The following is a 17,108-nucleotide window of genomic DNA, read 5'->3' as shown; positions in this document are numbered from 1 at the left end:
AGTCACAATATGATAGAGGTGTATCTATCTAATCTAAGGGAGCTAATATCTAACTACTTCTAGTGTGGCTGCAATGAGATTGTCCCAGGTGCCTTGAAATAGAACCATACGATTGGATTTTGCCATATGAAATGGAGCCATATGTCATGTCATATTTAAAATCAAATGGAATGCTTCTTAAATAAGAGTCTGTGAATTTTATGAAATGTTTCATTTTCCTTTATGCAGCCACAATGAACCCATGAAGATTTCTGGCTGGCAGACCAAATTAGCACAGGCCAGGTAATGATGCATTAGTTTTAGGATATGATTTAGAAGTCATAAACAGAAGCAGTAGGTGCGGAAAAAATTTCTGAAGTCTGAAGATTTTAAATCAGACAGATATTTCTAGTATAAATGTCTGGAACCTGTCTGATCATTTAAGTACTATTAGCAATAACTCTGACCAGAATTCCAGAGTTTCATGCTCTTGCTCTGCAAAGATTTGGGAAGAGAAAATCAGAATAGTAAATCAACGTCAAAATAATCTAGTCAATGTCCTAGTTCATCCTGTTTTTTGTAGGATGTTGCTGTAAGATCCTTGAAAGGTTTCCTCTAATATTTCTAACAAATTAAAATCTACTATCTTCTGAAGCAAGCTTTCAGCTGATACTCTTAGTTCTTCCAGATGGTTAGCTGGTAACTGTTTCTTTGTCATTTCCATCGTGTTCACCTATTTGAACCAACAATTCTCTTCTCCATATCCCCTTCCCCAGGATAAATATAGGAAAGTTTCTGTTTTTTACATGGCTTCCTTTATTCTCCATAGTATTTTCCCCTCCTTTATTTTCTATAGTATTAATTTTATTTAACTTAATCTAAGCAATTACTACTAGCTTCCTCAATGGGATAATTCCCACTCCTTTAGCTTTGTACTTAATATGGTATTTCCAAGACCTCTTAAAAGTTTACATTGTGAGCAGGTTTATATTTTCATTATGTTAACATGCTCTTGGAGAGAACCAGTAAAGAAGGCCTTTGTTTTCTTCTTTGAGCTTACGCAACTTGTTTCTTTATATGTGCATACATGCATACACAAATGGGAGGACTTGTTAGTAATTTGCATAATATCAGTGACATACCAAAATAAAAAGAATAAGTAGTAGTATTAATGAAAACAGAAAGGCTTTAATTCAGTTACATCCTGGAAGCCTTCTCACTCCCTGTATCTCACTTCTCCTGCTTTCCTGTACTCTGTAAAACAGGGGTGGGGTACTATGGGTCTTTTACGATCTGGGAAGTGATTTTTTATTCATTTAATTTTTAGTAACGTACTGCCAGAAAAAAAAACATATCACTGCAACTGAAAATTATATTTCTATAAGTGAGAAAGACAATTACACATCAAAACTGCAAACAGTTTGCCAGTCCCTCAGCTCCCTGTGAATCAGTATTTTTAAAAACTTACTGTCTTCCAGAGTGGGAGAAATAACTTCTAGCATGATAAAAAAAATAACTATTATATAAACATAATAAACTTTACAAATCTATATGCATGCATAAGGCTCATTCAGTAGTCCTTTCTCTTTATTAATTTTAGCAAAATTGAGAAAATAATAAAGATATATAAACCCATCTAAGTTGTCTGTTTTAAACCAATAGCATGCATTAATAATCCCTGAATGAATTATAAAATAATGTGAAGCCATTATATTGCTATAGATATTTCTGTTTTCCTCCCATTTAAAAATTCTTCAGGCAGGAAATTGAGGATGGAAAGAATTGTCTTATGAGGTTGAGGTACAAAATGATCCCTCCCTATTTCAAGTCTGAATTTGGAATGCAATTTCTTCAAAAAGAGGTAAGCAAGTTATGAAAGATGAGTCAGGTTAGATTAGTTCAAGGAAACCTTTCTGTAAAGGAGTTAAGTCACTAAAAGTTAGATATGATTTTTGGTGACTTAACCATTGACCTATAAAACGGTCTAGAATACCTTGAAGAGTTATAGGCCAGCTATCCCCATGTACCAACAGAAGAACTCTAATGCCAAATATTTTGGAGTCTAAAAAGATGTTAAGTACTAAAAAAAATGGAGCATAAAATTGCCATCTGTCCTGGTCTCCTGGGCCATGGCTTTAATTTGGTGTTTATTTTATGTAGCCTTTAAAATAGCACTGGATCATTTTAGTCTTTGATTCTTATTTTAGCTACATTTTTGCTTATATTTAAGCTAGTCTTAATGCATTCTTATGTTTGGGGATTCCCTGTTTGAGGCCATAGTGAATATTTATAAAGTTTCTTTACAATTTAAATAAAGATACTTCAAAAAAACTGGGGAAAAGGAGGAGCTGAATTACGACATATTGTGTACATTTAATATGAAAATAAATTTTATGGTGTTGATCTATGGATTTGCAGTTTTCTAACTACATCACAGTTTTTAGGTGAATTTTTTATCACTAAAATATGGTCAAGGACCAGCAGATGAAAAGAAAAAGAAAATCAGATCATAGTATGTAAGCTCCATTAAGTTAGTCTCTTGTTTTTGTCCTTCTAAATGTATAAAATGACTCCATTATTTTGTTTTAGCAGTGTTTTTGTCAGAAAGTGCATTTCCTGCTTTTGTCTTTTGTCCCCTTAAAGTTTCCAGATATTGAAGTTCTCTCAGGAATGCTCCCTCCTTTTCCAGACAAAGAAACAAAGGAACTATTGTCGGATACATTTACAGAATCTTTTGAAAATGAAACTGTTGGAGAGAGAGCAAGTAAAACTGAATTTACTTCACTTATTGGGTGCTGGATACTTTGAAGGTGGCAGCACTATAACAAATGCTTGAGAAGTAATATGGAAAAAGACCAGTAATTCATACTGACAGAAAAGAGAATGGGGGGAGAAATGCTTTTAGGCTATTATAGATCAGGGGTGGGATGCTACCGGTTCGGTCCGGTTCTATAGAACCTATAGCTGCGAAGAGCAGCTGACACCGAACTGGCTCGGTGTTTGGCCCACCTGCCTGCCCGGGCTCTAGGCTGTCCTTTATTCCCTGCTTTTCCCTCCTCAGCTGCGCGGCACAGCTAAGGTTGAAAAGCAGGTAACGAGGATTTTCAAAGGCTGCGTACCTGAGCGCAGCGCTTGTCAGCTGTCCAGGCAGCACAGCTGATGATTTCTTGCAAACGCTGCACACACAATTGTCCTCAGTACGGAGAACCGGCAAATAGTTCCACTGGCTACCCCATCCCCTCCCTGCCCACTCACTCCTTACCATGGAAGTTATGGAGGTGGCTCCCCCACCCAAGAAGCAGCTAAAACGCTTCCACAGTTCCCGCCGCTGCTGCCGCTGTTATTGGAGATGGCGCTGGCGAGAGAGGGACAGCTGCAGCTTGGCCTGAGTACTTGGAATGCAGGAACGGGTTGCGCATCGGGACTTTTGCAAACTTGCAGAACCTGAGGCTGGAGCACCAAGGGTAGCAGCAGCAGAGACGCTCGCTCGGCTCTTCTCACCCCCACCCAGCCACTCGGGATTAAACCAAAACGCAGGTCCCTCAAAATCTTTTTTTTTCCTGTTGTTATGGGGACGGGGGAAAAGCAGGAGCGACTCAGACGCTGTTGTTGGAGACAGCGCTGGTGTGCGGGGGGTGGGGGGGAGAAATTAATTCACCCCCGAAAAGACATCCTAGCCGTTTTTTCAGGGCTTAAAAAAAATAAGGCCCGGCCTTATTTTGTGAGAAACACGGTACAATCTTTTAATAATAAGAATTGGAATGTATTTTCACTTTTAAACTGTTGCACTGCTCTACCAGATTTCCCTCCTTCCCCCCTTTTTTTAATGGCAACTACTAAAACAGGCATAGGAATATTTTATGAGTTGACACCATGTGCTTTGTCATGTATAATTTTTTTTGTATGTATTCTGTTTTCTATTCTGTTTTTCTATAAAATAATGTATGAGCCTTTCAAAGCAAATAGTGAATCTGTTCAGAGGGTCTTCTCCCTGTTGCTTTTCCAAAACACCTTAAAAATGTGGTTTTCACCAGACCCATGGACTACGAATGAGATGGAGTAGAATGGGACAATGTGCCGTGGCATGGCCAAGCTGCCATGGCCAAGTTGCTGTGTCCAATCCAGCATGAGACAATTTACCGCAGCACAACTCAACAATTCAGTTTAATTATTTTAAAAAGTTTTTAAATTATTTAAATGTTTATTATTCACACTTAATTTGTCCCTCCTTTTGCATTCTTTCTTTAATGATTCTATTCCACCATTTCTTTGATATTAGTGTAACTCTTGTCCCATGGCCAGTGGTCATAATGGCTGATTTGATTGTGCTGTTGCTGCCAGGGGGAGGGATGGGCTTTTTTTAATGGGATTTGATTACATGGTGCATCCTGAACATTTTGTAAGCCGCCCACCTCTGTGTGAATTGGGCAGTTGTACAAATTTGTTTAACAAATAAATAGCAAAATAAAAACGCTTCAGATGAATTTATATTTATGTTTTAGAAGTCAAAGAGGGCTTGGTCAGACGTTCCAAAGAACTGCCTCCAAACACCATTTCTTCCTCAATCTATGCTGAAACCTTTCCATCCCATTTTACAAATGGTAAACCATTCCAAAGAGCTCTTTGAAAAAAACAGTTATTAATAGAACTTTATAGCATGTTTAAAATATCTACTGTATATCTTTATAGCTATTTTGTTGATCTCCACCTAGTAAGTAATATTGGTAAGTTGCATATATTGTATGTGTTCTACATGCAACATATTTTGTTGTCCTCAACTGTTTTCTTGAGTACAGAAAATATTTGTTCTAGCACATTTAGTCAAAGAAGGGAGATTGAGTGTCATAACAGATATATTACTATGTATGAATGCACTGTAATATGTAACACAGTGGAGAAAATATAGCAAATCACAGCCCACTAACTATCATCCATGTTGGCAGTATTTTAAGATCCCAAAACTAGCTTTTAAAATGCAGACAATTCACCTGTGGCCCCATAGCCTCTTTTGATCCCTACATTTGCATCAATTCTATTTAATTTGTTACTTAAAATATCTGGCATGCCACTCAAAAGCCTTCAACCTAGAAAAGTTGCCTAATTCTGCAAAAATGGAACTCTAGAATAAAGTTCCTTTTTTATTCCTTTGATCTTACCTGGATCCTAAAATTAAAATCTATTATTTATGTATAAGCATTTTGCTTTGTTTAGAATTTGATCTGAGATGATCAGATTGATTTTTTGAGCTACTGACATAGCAAAGATATTAGATATTAGATATAGATATTTAGCAAAAATTTGGCACTTAATATATTTAATAATACAGTTGGTGCCTTTTGGCTTACCTCTCCTCACCAAAAACAGACACCACTCTCTTTCCCTTGAAAGTATCAATATTTCTTCAAGGCCCTCAATTGGTTAGCAAATAAAATTCCTTTTTTTTAACCAGTCAGGTTCTTTTTCTTCTAAGTGATCTCAGAGAGCATCACCACAAACAATCATGTCTTCCTTCGACACTTTGGTTCTAATTGTACCCTAACCTCTTCAGCAAGTTGTAGAATTAGTCTAGGCCAGGGAATATACTGTAGTCTTAAAATTCTTTTCCTTCTCAGTAGATGCAAGAGAAGGAAGTGAAAATGGAGTCCAGATCCGTCCAAAACTTCGATCACTTCTTGTGGATGTTACAGGATCCCCAAGAAAAGAGAAAGTGAAATTGCCTGCTTTGATACAAAGAAACAAGCCACAATCAGTACCAAGGCAAAAAGTAACATAGTTCCCACAGTACAATTTCTTTTTTTCTAATTATCCTTGACTTTACCTTCATTGTATTTAGAATTGTTCTGTCTCCTGAAACTGGTTCTAGTTAAGATGATCATGCTTAAAAGATACATCACCATGTCTTCTATCCCGTTCTCAAGTTTTAGAAATTTCAGCAGAATCTGCAATCAGTTGAGCTTTCCTACCACTGCAGTGCAGTATTGGACTGGGACAAATTCCCAAATCCTAATTTGTTCATGGAGTTGTCTAGTTGAATCAGAAACATTCCTTTTCCTCAGCTCAACCTATCTCAAAGTGTTGTTAATGCAAGGATCACATGAGAAGTGAACCATGAGCACAACTTTTGAGTCTGGAAAGGAAAGGTAGAATATGTTTATAAGAAATAAATGTTGTATAAGGATTATCTTTCTCCTAAAACACCCCACTCTGGGGACGCACCTTATTGGCACTTATTCAATGCCAGCATTGTTGGACTTAAAATTCAATGTATGCAACCCAGAGGGGTATTTTCCCTGGGTAGGGAATTGAATGTTGAACTTGATCCAATAACATATCCTACCTACAATTCGTGATTAGTTCAACCATTTGGTTAAGTGATGACATATTAATCAAAGAGCACTGAGATGTGCATAGTCCTAAATGATTCAAAGATCATTTTATCTTAGAATTTATCTAAGATTTCTTTTAATCTAGAAAAGTTGTTGTCACAGAATGTCACAGAAAAGCATACAAGCTCATCCCACTACCATTGTATACTCCTTTCCTTCCCTATCAGAATACCAGATGTTACAGACGTAGAATAGCAACTCAAGTACCTAAGATTCCTCCCACACCACAAGTAGCTAGCTGGGTTTTTTCCCATCTGTCACTAAACAGTAGCCAAAGGGTTTGGAGCAAATGGACAACCATGTACTCCAATCCACTCTGTCCACTTCCTATCCTGGAATGCAAGTAGCTTGGTTTTGGGGACTGCATTGGATGGATTAGGAGTGGACTTTTCTCCTTCCCTCCCTTTGAGCTGCTTATATACTAGTACAAAAGATTTGCCCCTCATCCACAAGGACAGAAAAAGCTAGGATTGGGAACAAAGCAATTTATTTCAAATCTTTGCTTCCTCTGTGAACATCTCCTTCTGCTGTTGGATGACTTCTGCCTATTTTCCTCATATGTGGTCCAGTGATAATTAACCATAGCTTATCATTTAATAAGACCCATCCATCCGTTACATCTTTGTGTAAAATTAAAACAGGCTTGATGGCACCCGAAAGGTAAGAGAAGTACTATCTGACATTGAGCTTTGCAGTATAATTTTACTGAAACAAAAACAAAACCATTAGCAAAAATTATATTACACATTTATGTTTCTCACCCAGGAACGTACTAAAGATTAAATAGACTTTCATGACTTAAGTTCAAATTCATACTACAGAACACAATTAAATATTGTACATTTTTGTACATGTTAAATTATACAGAGGACTGATTTCACAAGGGCAAATCCACTTATAATTGAAGGTGTATTAAGTTCCAATTGACAAAAGTGATTATTTTACATTTAGTCTATTGTGAATTCTGAATACCAATCTTCATTTCAGAATTGAAGTATTAATAGCCACTGTGAATGGGTAAAATATCAATGGGAAGAATAGATGTATGGCTTAAGAATTCTGATCTGTCTGTCCTTCCTAAATAATCTCTCTTGTTTGTGAAGAATGTAGACCTTGTTTCTGGCAAAGTCCGCACATGCTCTGTCACAGCACCTTCCCAGAAAATGTCAGGATTCCTTCTTATCCCACCGAAGGTGACATTTGGCATTCTTAAGGAGGGCTGCACTTATTCAACCACAGTGGCTTTGAAGAATGTTGGAATGGACTTCTGCAGGTTTGTATATATTACTAGCAAGTTTTATATTGGCCAAAGGATAACACATACAAATATTTAGCTTTTTGGCTATTTGGGGATATGCCATGGAGTTGTTTGCAGAAAACTGAGATTCTTTTCTATATGAACGATGTCAGAGTGGTAAATTGTTCCAAGAGGAAGAACAAAGATAATTTCTCTCTTTTGACTACAGGAATGTAATATACGAGAATAGCACCAACCCATGGACTTGAATTTCATTATTAATAATAATAATAATATTCAGAACAGAAGCATTTGTAGTAGCCATGTTCTTCTATGAGTCATGCATAGAGTTTGTATAACACAGATGACACTTTCTAGGGCAAAACATTGCAGTGGTAAATCTGTTGCGTTAAAGTATTTGTCCAAAAGGTGAAATGCCTACCTAATCTCCCTTCCGTCCTCATTGTAGTGTTAGCATTTAGTGACTTTGAGTTGAACTGGCAAGGATGCACCAACTTCTAATGTCCAAGGTTTTGTTAGAATAACATGGAGTGAAGGTAAAAAACACTATAACAATTGAAACTACATTCTGCAATTGCATGAGACAGAATTTCATTTCTGATGGGTCCTTTTGCAGCAGAATTATCTTTTGAATTTAGAATAAAGGCGATATAGTACTGCCCAATATTATTTTCCATGGCATTTATAAAGAACAAGATAGTTATGATGGTCAAAGACCATTTAGTTTCAACTACATGGCTTATGTACCCACATGGACATACCCGCTGAATGTTCCAATACCCTTACCTTTAGTTTGCCTTTTGAATCCAATGCAGAAAGAAATGTAGTGGATTTCAAACACATTTTTTTTTTGTTTATAAAAGTTCATAAAGTTGCATCTGTGCTAAGAGTTCAGAGTGAAATCTTCGTTTTGGGAAGAAATTATCATGCTAGCATTGGTGATATTTTACCAGTTGTCACATGGGAGTTTTTCATCATCAGAATCTTATTATTCAGGAGAATCTAGTTTGGGCTTTGGATGAGGCCACCAGCAGGAGTATGAAGGAGCAATTGTTTGAGATACTTCCATTCTGTGCTCTTTAGACAGCTGTTTTTGCTTAAATAAAGCAGGCATTTTGTTTCTTACTGGCCCTTTCCTCCAGAAATTCAAATTACACAACAATATCATTCCTAGGTTTGATGATATGAACAGTATGTTTAATACTGTGCCCCACATGTCCCTTAAATCAGAATTACGGCCATCAAGACTGAAGATACAGTTTAAAAAAATCTCTTTCTGGTGAGATCTAAATTACCATTGGGCTGATTCTTAATAGCCCATCTGAGAAGCTTTCTCAGATGATCTGTCCATTTTCTGGATCCAGGTTTTCTGCACAGTTACATAAAAATCTTCCCATTAATCTAGCTGGCATAAGAAGTCCTCAATTGATCCCCTGGCCAAGATGCTTGTCTTTTTACCAGTTTGCCTTTTCCCTTATAAACAATAGAGAGTATAGAGAACAGCTGGAGGTTGTTAAAATTTACATAGATTATCTCCTGGTTTCATTTTGATCCTTTAGATACATATTCTGTTTGAGACAACTTTTATCTGTCATCAGACTGAAGAGATTAGGAGAGAGGCTGCATCTATTTTATGATGGATATAGGTTGCAGTGGGAACAAATTTCCAACCAAAAACTTAGTTTTAGATGGCTTCAAATGAGGCCAGTAAAATGATCTTTCAAATACTAATTACAAGGAAGCAATATGCTATTCTTTCACTAAAAATATCTAAGCCACATTATATAATGTCTTTCTTCAGACTGAAAAATATATTTTAGATAAAGATGGTAACTAAGAAACTAAGTGGTTATTTTGGGGGCTTCTTAAGTTATGAATTTAAACTTTGCCTCCATGACTTATTTTTGACACAGATTGAAAATATCTTAATAATTATGGAAGCCAACATTTGTGTGGACCCATCTTCTTCCATGCTGTGCTTCTTATTTCTCTAGTTCAGCACAACACAAAAAAAATTAACATTTCTATTACTTGGCAGGTTTCGGGTGAAACAACCACCACATTCTACAGGATTGAAAGTGAACTACACCCCAGGGCCTGTAAGTCCTAGGGTGTTGAATTAATTTGAATTGGTTTTTCTTCTGCAGGCAGAGCACTGTTCTTAAATATGGCCTATGGGCCTTTCCTCACAACTGAGTTCAAGTGCTATCCATCCATCTTGAACTGGCAGAATATTACGAGCTTCTTAGCTGATATCCATCTAGTGTCTCTTTCCTCTGAATTGTCACTGAATAATGCTGGTCCTGACTAGTGATTAGTAGAAATCAGTAAACTGAGCAATTGGACAAGTCCTCTAGCATTAGTGCCTTTTGTCTTCTGCACATCTCCAACTCCAGTAAAAAATGGAAGTGCAACCTTTGGAGAAGGCCAGAAGATTTTTCTCCTAACTAGTAGTTTAATAAGATTTCTCCATGGAATAAACTACAGATAGAAAAAATTTAGAGGAATATAATATAATTTAATGATCAGTACTAAAGATTTTCCTGGACTAATGGCCAATTACAAGGGTGCTCTGCAGTAGTTAAGGATTTAAAAGAGACCAAGCACCATCTGTCTAACCTATTGTACTAGCAACAAATTAATAAATAGGCATAGAATGGATTACCTTCTTTGTGGGATTGATTTGACACTCCAGGATTATTGAGATGGCCCTTCTTTTCAAGTAGCAATAAAATATAAGTTTTGAAATTCTGTGTTAGACAGGTGAAGCAGAATACCAGAAGTGCTGCCTTTTTCTCTGCAGTAGTGAAGAGCAGTGATCACATTTTTTGAGCTTAGGTTTTGTTTTTTAAACTCTTCAAACAATTATGCACACAAATGTGTATAACATTCAGAAGAACCATCTCTTGGTTTAGTCAACAAATTGCCCCACGAATGAGTGCTACTCTAGTGAATATATGCCCCAGCAGCCTCTACATGGGTGTTGGGACAAATGGGCTGATTGCTGTATCTTAACAGAATGATGTAGTAATCTCCTTTTTGGATATTTCTTAATACCTGTCTCCTGTATGTAGTTTGTATAGGCTTTTAATAAACTTCATCTTCCTTCTAATGAACACATTTTAGAAGCTTTTTTTAAAAAATGGACTTGTTCCTTTTCCTAAATATGGAAATCCTTTAAATCAGTGGTTCTTAACCTTTTTGAAAGAATCGCCTCCTTGAGCCATTGAGGAAGTTATCATTGCCCCCCTCCCCCAACATAACCTCTCAATCACAACACAGGGAAATAATTCTTCAATTTATGCAAACACATTTTTTGTTTTCTTTAAAATTGTCATCAGGACACATCGATGCAAATAATTTATTTCCAGTCTTTTTCCCATATCTCAACTGTGTGAAAAATTCTAATGCCATCCATCACTTCACACCCAAACTTCGTGATACATGTATTTCATTATTATGTTATTTATTCAAGACACTTAAATGCAATGACCACTGAAAACAAAATTCAATTGCAAGAAAATGAAATGTTCAAAAAAAACCCAGTAATATTTAATGATTTAATTACAAGTGAATTTTAAGACACAAGAAGAAATATAAAAAGGACATAAGAACAAACTGCAATGCAGGAACTAAGAATTTCAAGATGAAAACTAAATTAAGATTCGAGGAAAATATATATTCATGCACACTGTAAAAAGGGTTAAAAAGACACAAAGAAAACGTTTACAGAAGGAAAGCAACAAAAATCAGTTTAATGCCTAAACTGAATAAATATATATATATATATATCTACGCAAAAAGTTTACGCAAAGAGCACAACAACAAAAATTGAAACCATGGACTTCTGGTTGGGCTTCTTCGGCGACGGACCAAAATCGCAATCGTCTGCAGTTTTGATCTGTGCTCACCGCTGGAGCGCCCCGAACCGCCTGGATTCGGGGCGGAAGCCATCCCATAGAGGTGGTGAAGGGGAAGCTGTCAGTGGGGTTGAGGGGAGCCGCATCTCTCCTCGGCTGGCCATTACTCCCTTTCCCAAAGGTGGTTGCAGCGGTGGTCAGAAATGGCCACCTCAAAGAAGAACCCGACCGGACAAGATTGTGCAGGAGGAAATTTAAAGGAGAAAGTTTGACCGGGTTGAATGAAGAACATCTATTTAAGGTACCTGGAACCTGAATTTTAAAGACTAATACTATTCCTCAAAAAGATTTTAAGCTGTGAAAGAGAAAGGGAAAGGAAACGGAATTGGCTTTTTTTCCTCTAACATCAACAGTTTTAACTGACTTGGAACATTAAGAAGAAGAGATTCGAGTAAGAAATTGATACTAATCCACTTTGACATTAATAGGCTATTTCTAGCTGAAAATAAAGTGTCAAAGGGATAAAGAATTTTGGGTAATTTAAAAACTTTCTTAACAAAAAGAAAGCAGTGGAGGGAAAAAGGAAAAAAGAGGGTGGAATCTGGAAAATGGAGACCACCACCTGGAACTTAAAAAAATTGATAGTGGAATTTTAGCAAGGCTTGCAAAAGATACATTGTAGCTGAAATTTTGTTACAAGATAACAAAGTCCCTGGAAACAGGAAATGAGAAAAGAAGCAAGAAACAGTTTTGGATTATTGGATTATTCCTGGAATTTTGGATGGAGGATCCTAATGAAATAAAATAAAATCAATTGGGTGTTGTTTAAATTTTTTTAAAATGGCATCACTCCTTGAAGAGTTAAAAATGAGACTTAAAGAACAAAAAGAAGCACAAGACGGAAGAGGATCTTTTGGCTTCGTATTTCAATATTTAGAAATGGAGGTCTTGTACTATGAAAAACAAGAAACGCTGGCAGAACAAGAAGGGCGGGACAATGAAGAAGCCATCTTTAATGATCAAGCAATTTTAAGCGGGATAAAAAAGGGAAAGTGGGGAAAGGGAGTTAAAAACTTAAGCACTGAAGCAACAACCAAAAAAAAATTAATTTGAAAAGTAATCATAATATCAGGAAGAAGCAGAAGGGAGGATCACAGAAGGGAGAATCAGATAGAAAAGGGAATAAAAAGGGGAGGGAGAAGAAGAGAGGGAAGAGGAAAAGGAAAAGAAGCTACAAAAGACAGAAGCAAGATATAGAGGTACAGTAAAAATGTACAAGAATTAAAGGTATATACCTATTTAAAAGACACAGAGGCAATGGTTAAAATTTAACTTGAGTCTGCAAGGGTGCATGGGATAGCGTTGTTATATTAGAAATAGAAAAGGGTTAGAAAATATGTTAGATGATTAAAGTGACAGAAAAAACTTCTATTGATGTGTAGTGGAATATTTATTTGTAAAGTTTAAAGGATTTTAAAATGATTTAAAAAGAACATTTAAAAAAACTGAAAAGAAACATGGAAGATTTTTATCAGTTGACAAGATGAACTTGAATAAGAATAATAACTTTATTGACTATTGTTAATAACTATTTGGTTTTTTTATTTAAAGACAGTAATAAGTAAACTATGAAGTATAGATGATTAAAGTGAAAGACCACTGATATTACTAGGTAATATTTGTTAAAAGAAATAGAAATGTAAAAGATTGTTATTAATATTAATGGCAGAGCTGTATTTGAATAGAATAATATTCCATTTACTATTGTTATACATATATACACAGATACATATATACAGTACTTTTTTCTTTTAAGAATTTAGTGTGTATTTTAAGGGAATGTACCAAGCAGAATTCGATTGAAAGTAGGTATGTGTTATAAAACAGAGGTTAGAAAATGAATGTTATAACTGTAAAGGTGTAACTTAAATTTTTAAATAAGATTTGAAAAAAGATACAAAGGTGTTACACTCCAGTCTAGTAATTACAGGGGAAAATTTGTTTTATGAGAAAAGATAATATGCAATTATAAACAGGACAGACGAAAGTATAAAAACATTGATTAGAAAGATTTTAAAAATTAGAAAAAGATATGTAATTGAATTAAGAAAGGAATGAGATAATTTAAAATAAGGCTATAAGAAGTAAAGAAAGGGAAAAGCTATTGAAAAAATTGCAAAAATAGTTATAAGATATGGATTAGAATGTATAAGATAAATATGTATTGAGTATGTCTGTATGGAGAAGTGATAACCTGGGGCCACGCTGTTCTCAAAAAAAGATATTTTATTTGCATTTGTATGTTTTGTGAAAACTTAAATAAAACTTTTATTTAAAAAAAAATTGAAACCATAGAACCGAGAAACTAAAATATAATATCGAACTGGAGTGCACGCTAAAAAAGTACAATATAAAAAGACACACAAAATGTTTTACAGAGCACAACAAGAATTCAAAAACGAAGCCGAAAACTCAAACTGGAACGTGAAATCCAATGCAAGCAAATACAATGATAAGAGCTGAGACAATTATTAACAAAGAAAATGTATGTATGTAACAAAGAAAAAGCAAAAAAAGAACATCAATGGCTGCCTTGTGCTTGATGAGATGATACCAATTTCTTGATGTCTGGAACCATTTTTGTTAACCTCATTCTTAAATTGCGCTCTCAGTGATCTTCAACATGTTCCTTGACTTAGAAAGGATCTGTTGGACAGCACTGAATCCCCTCTCCATTAAGTAAGTGGAAGGAAAGGCTAAAAGAAGCAACTTAACTTCCTCCCACAATATTGGGTAAGTGTTCCTCATTTTCACCCAAAAATCTTCGTGGCCGTAACTCTGAAAATGTGATTGGGCTTCACAGTCGTATTTCAGATCTTTCAGTTGCTCCTTCAGTTTGGGATGAGGTTGTGCAAAGGCTGCTGTGAAAGGATTTAGCACCCAAGTGGGCACTGAATCTGATTTCCATATCTTCTTTTAGTTGCTTCAAGTGGCAGCAAAAAATGTCCAAATCTTCTGCTTGGAGTTGATGTTCATTACGAAGGCTTGGGAACTGATACAGCTCCTGGCGACTCATATTGCTTGCAAGGAGGTCTAATTTGGAAATAAATGAGCAGAGTATTCCTTTGGCCTTAAGAAAATTGATTTTATCTCCTTGCAGCTTTACGTTCACTTCATTCAGCTTGTCAAAAACATCAGCGAGATAAGCTACATCCAGACGTCGAAGTTTAAGAGAACTGCTTAAACTTGGATCAATGGATTCAAGAAATTCGACAACTCTCAAAAAGTTTGTGGAATCGCCGCAGACACTTTCCTTTTGAAAGCCACCTTACTTCGGTGTGCAAAAGGAGACTTTCAAACTCATCATTTTCTTCACAAAGCTTGTGAAAAAGTCGGTTGTTCAAGGCATTTGACTTAATTTTATTCATAGCGTTAATGACGTAATGTATAGACTCGTGCAAATGGCCACTCAAATTTTTTGAGACAAGGTGCTGTCTATGAATGATGCAATGGACAGTCATAACTCCAGGTAAAACTGATTTTAGATGAGCTTGAAATCTGCGATATCATCCAACCATGGATGCAGCTCCATCAGTTGCACATGCCATGATGTTTGTCAAAGGGACGTTTTTCTCATTAAAAAACTCTTCAACCTTTTTAAATATCGAAGAACCTTTTGTGTTGGTGGCTAAATTTCGAGCAAATAACAGTTCTTCCCTGATCTCTTCATTTCTGTTGATGAAATGGACATAAGCCAATAACAAGGCTTCATTTTCAGGAATCGTTGACTCATCAATCTGCATCACGAATTCTGTACTTTTCAAGATGTCAATAAGCCTTTCTTCCACATCAGCAGCCATTTCATCAATTCTTTTTGATAGTGTCATTGCTGAAAGGAATCGATTGCGTGACAGTGCTTGCACTGGGCCCCTACATGGTGGCAACAATCTGTTTCACTGCTAGTAAAATCAGCATTTCTCCGATAGTGTGAGGTTTGCCACATTTTGCTATCAACAAAGATACTTCATAGGAACAAATGAGCCTCTTGTCGACATTGAGTGACGATTTTCCAAATACCTTCTCAACAGTGCTGCGACCCTCAAACTTGGCCTTTAAGGATTGGAAAAACGATATGGGTTTGTCAGCTTTATCCAAATAAATTCTTACCAAATGGTCTTTCAGTTGGGAAGGCTTCATCGCTTCATTTGAAAATGTTTTCTCACAAAAAAGAAAAAACAGGAGCTGTACGTTGGAAGGAGATGGAATGAATCCCAATTTTAGGTATTCCATTGAATATTGGTGACACTTCCTCTTCTCGGCCATGTTGAGAGGTCTTCAAAATGAAAGGCACTAACTGCAAATTAAATTTTCGACTGCACAGGAGCACTATAAAACACATGGATGTCGATAAACTTAGTTTCAACAATTACATTGACATCACAGGAGACAGTCACTCAGCATGCAATGTTTCAAAAGAAGCGCTCACTCCTCCATCACTGCCCATTCTGGCCAATGGCGCGCCACTGTATGGGTAGAGTGATAGAGGCTGCTGCGCAATGCGCATGAAGATGAGAGATCCGTATTCACATATGTACGGCATTCTGTACTGAAGCTAGTTGGAGGAACATTTTAAAATACAGTTCAATCCACTAATAGCAAGTCATCTGATGTTTTTGTACGACAGATATACAGTTCACTGTACGAAAAGTCTCAAAAAGTGTTCCCAAAACTTCTCGCTCCATTGCCCCCATATCGCCCCTGTTCCATTCCTTCACCCCCGCATCACCCCTTTTCGTTCTATTGCCCCCCTGAAAAACAAAATCGCCCTCTGGGGGGCAATATCGCCCAGGTTAAGAACCACTGCTTTAAACTACCTTTAACATGCTGCTTATCTACAATTCTTTAGTTTTCGTTGTGTTCAAATGATATATCATCAGTTTCAGGGATTATACAGTATAGTAACAGGAAGGAAATTCTACATTGAACATTTGAAGAGTAAATTGCCATAAAAATGGTTTGGGACTATTCACACCAAGAAAATTACATGGGATTTAGCTTTCTTTCACTCTGTGCTCCAAACAGGTCATTTGTTATCACAGTTTCAAGTGAAGAGTTTATAGTAGAAATGTTATGGTGAAAATTCAAGTCACAAATGAAATGAAGCCTTACCAGCAAGTTTATTTAGGGTGATGGTTAAGAATAATTTAAAGGAAGCAAGATAGTGGAGAGTGGGAGGCAAGAATCAATTTTGTTCATGGTGAATTATATATGATTTGTCTTTTCTAGGTGGCTGCTGGACTGCAAACTGTACTGGAAATAGAGATTTTTGCCATGGCTATTGGAGTGGAAGGAGATGAGGGCTTGGACAAACTTTCCCATCAGATTGAAATTCAAACCGAAACCGAAATACTATTTCTTCCTGTGGAAGCAAATATCTTTCAGTGTTTCTTTTCTTTTGTTCTACATTGAGTTTATATAGGATAAACTAATAGTCTTTACTCCACTGACAAGTGGCAATCTTACCTTTCTTTAAATCACTTATTTACTTATTTAGTATCCCACACTTATTTTTATTTATTTTTAGTGCTATCTTTCAAAATAAAACCTTTCCCCGGCAATACCCCT

At 36.3% G+C, this 17,108-nt stretch overlaps 1 protein-coding gene across 6 annotated transcripts in view; it reads left to right on the top strand.

The window, feature by feature from the left end:
- The window catches only part of SPAG17 (sperm associated antigen 17), a 114,227-nt gene that overhangs the window by 94,286 nt on the left and 2,833 nt on the right, over positions 1-17,108 (top strand). For all 6 annotated transcript variants that reach the window (XM_087926226.1, XM_087926227.1, XM_087926231.1 and 3 more), the window contains 8 exons: positions 229-282; positions 1,738-1,840; positions 2,623-2,743; positions 4,482-4,580; positions 5,595-5,743; positions 7,469-7,638; positions 9,662-9,722; positions 16,770-16,914. In XM_087926226.1, the coding sequence (XP_087782352.1) occupies positions 229-282; positions 1,738-1,840; positions 2,623-2,743; positions 4,482-4,580; positions 5,595-5,743; positions 7,469-7,638; positions 9,662-9,722; positions 16,770-16,914 (902 nt within the window). The remainder of the gene's footprint in view (positions 1-228; positions 283-1,737; positions 1,841-2,622; positions 2,744-4,481; positions 4,581-5,594; positions 5,744-7,468; positions 7,639-9,661; positions 9,723-16,769; positions 16,915-17,108) is intronic.

The sequence above is a fragment of the Pseudonaja textilis genome, chromosome 2, assembly GCF_049901715.1.
Source record: "Pseudonaja textilis isolate UNSWEBS1 chromosome 2, rPseTex1.2, whole genome shotgun sequence".
Taxonomy (NCBI): Eukaryota; Metazoa; Chordata; class Lepidosauria; order Squamata; family Elapidae; genus Pseudonaja; species Pseudonaja textilis.
The sequence above is the reverse complement of the archived record's forward strand: the minus strand, read 5'-3'. Positions and strand labels throughout refer to the sequence as shown.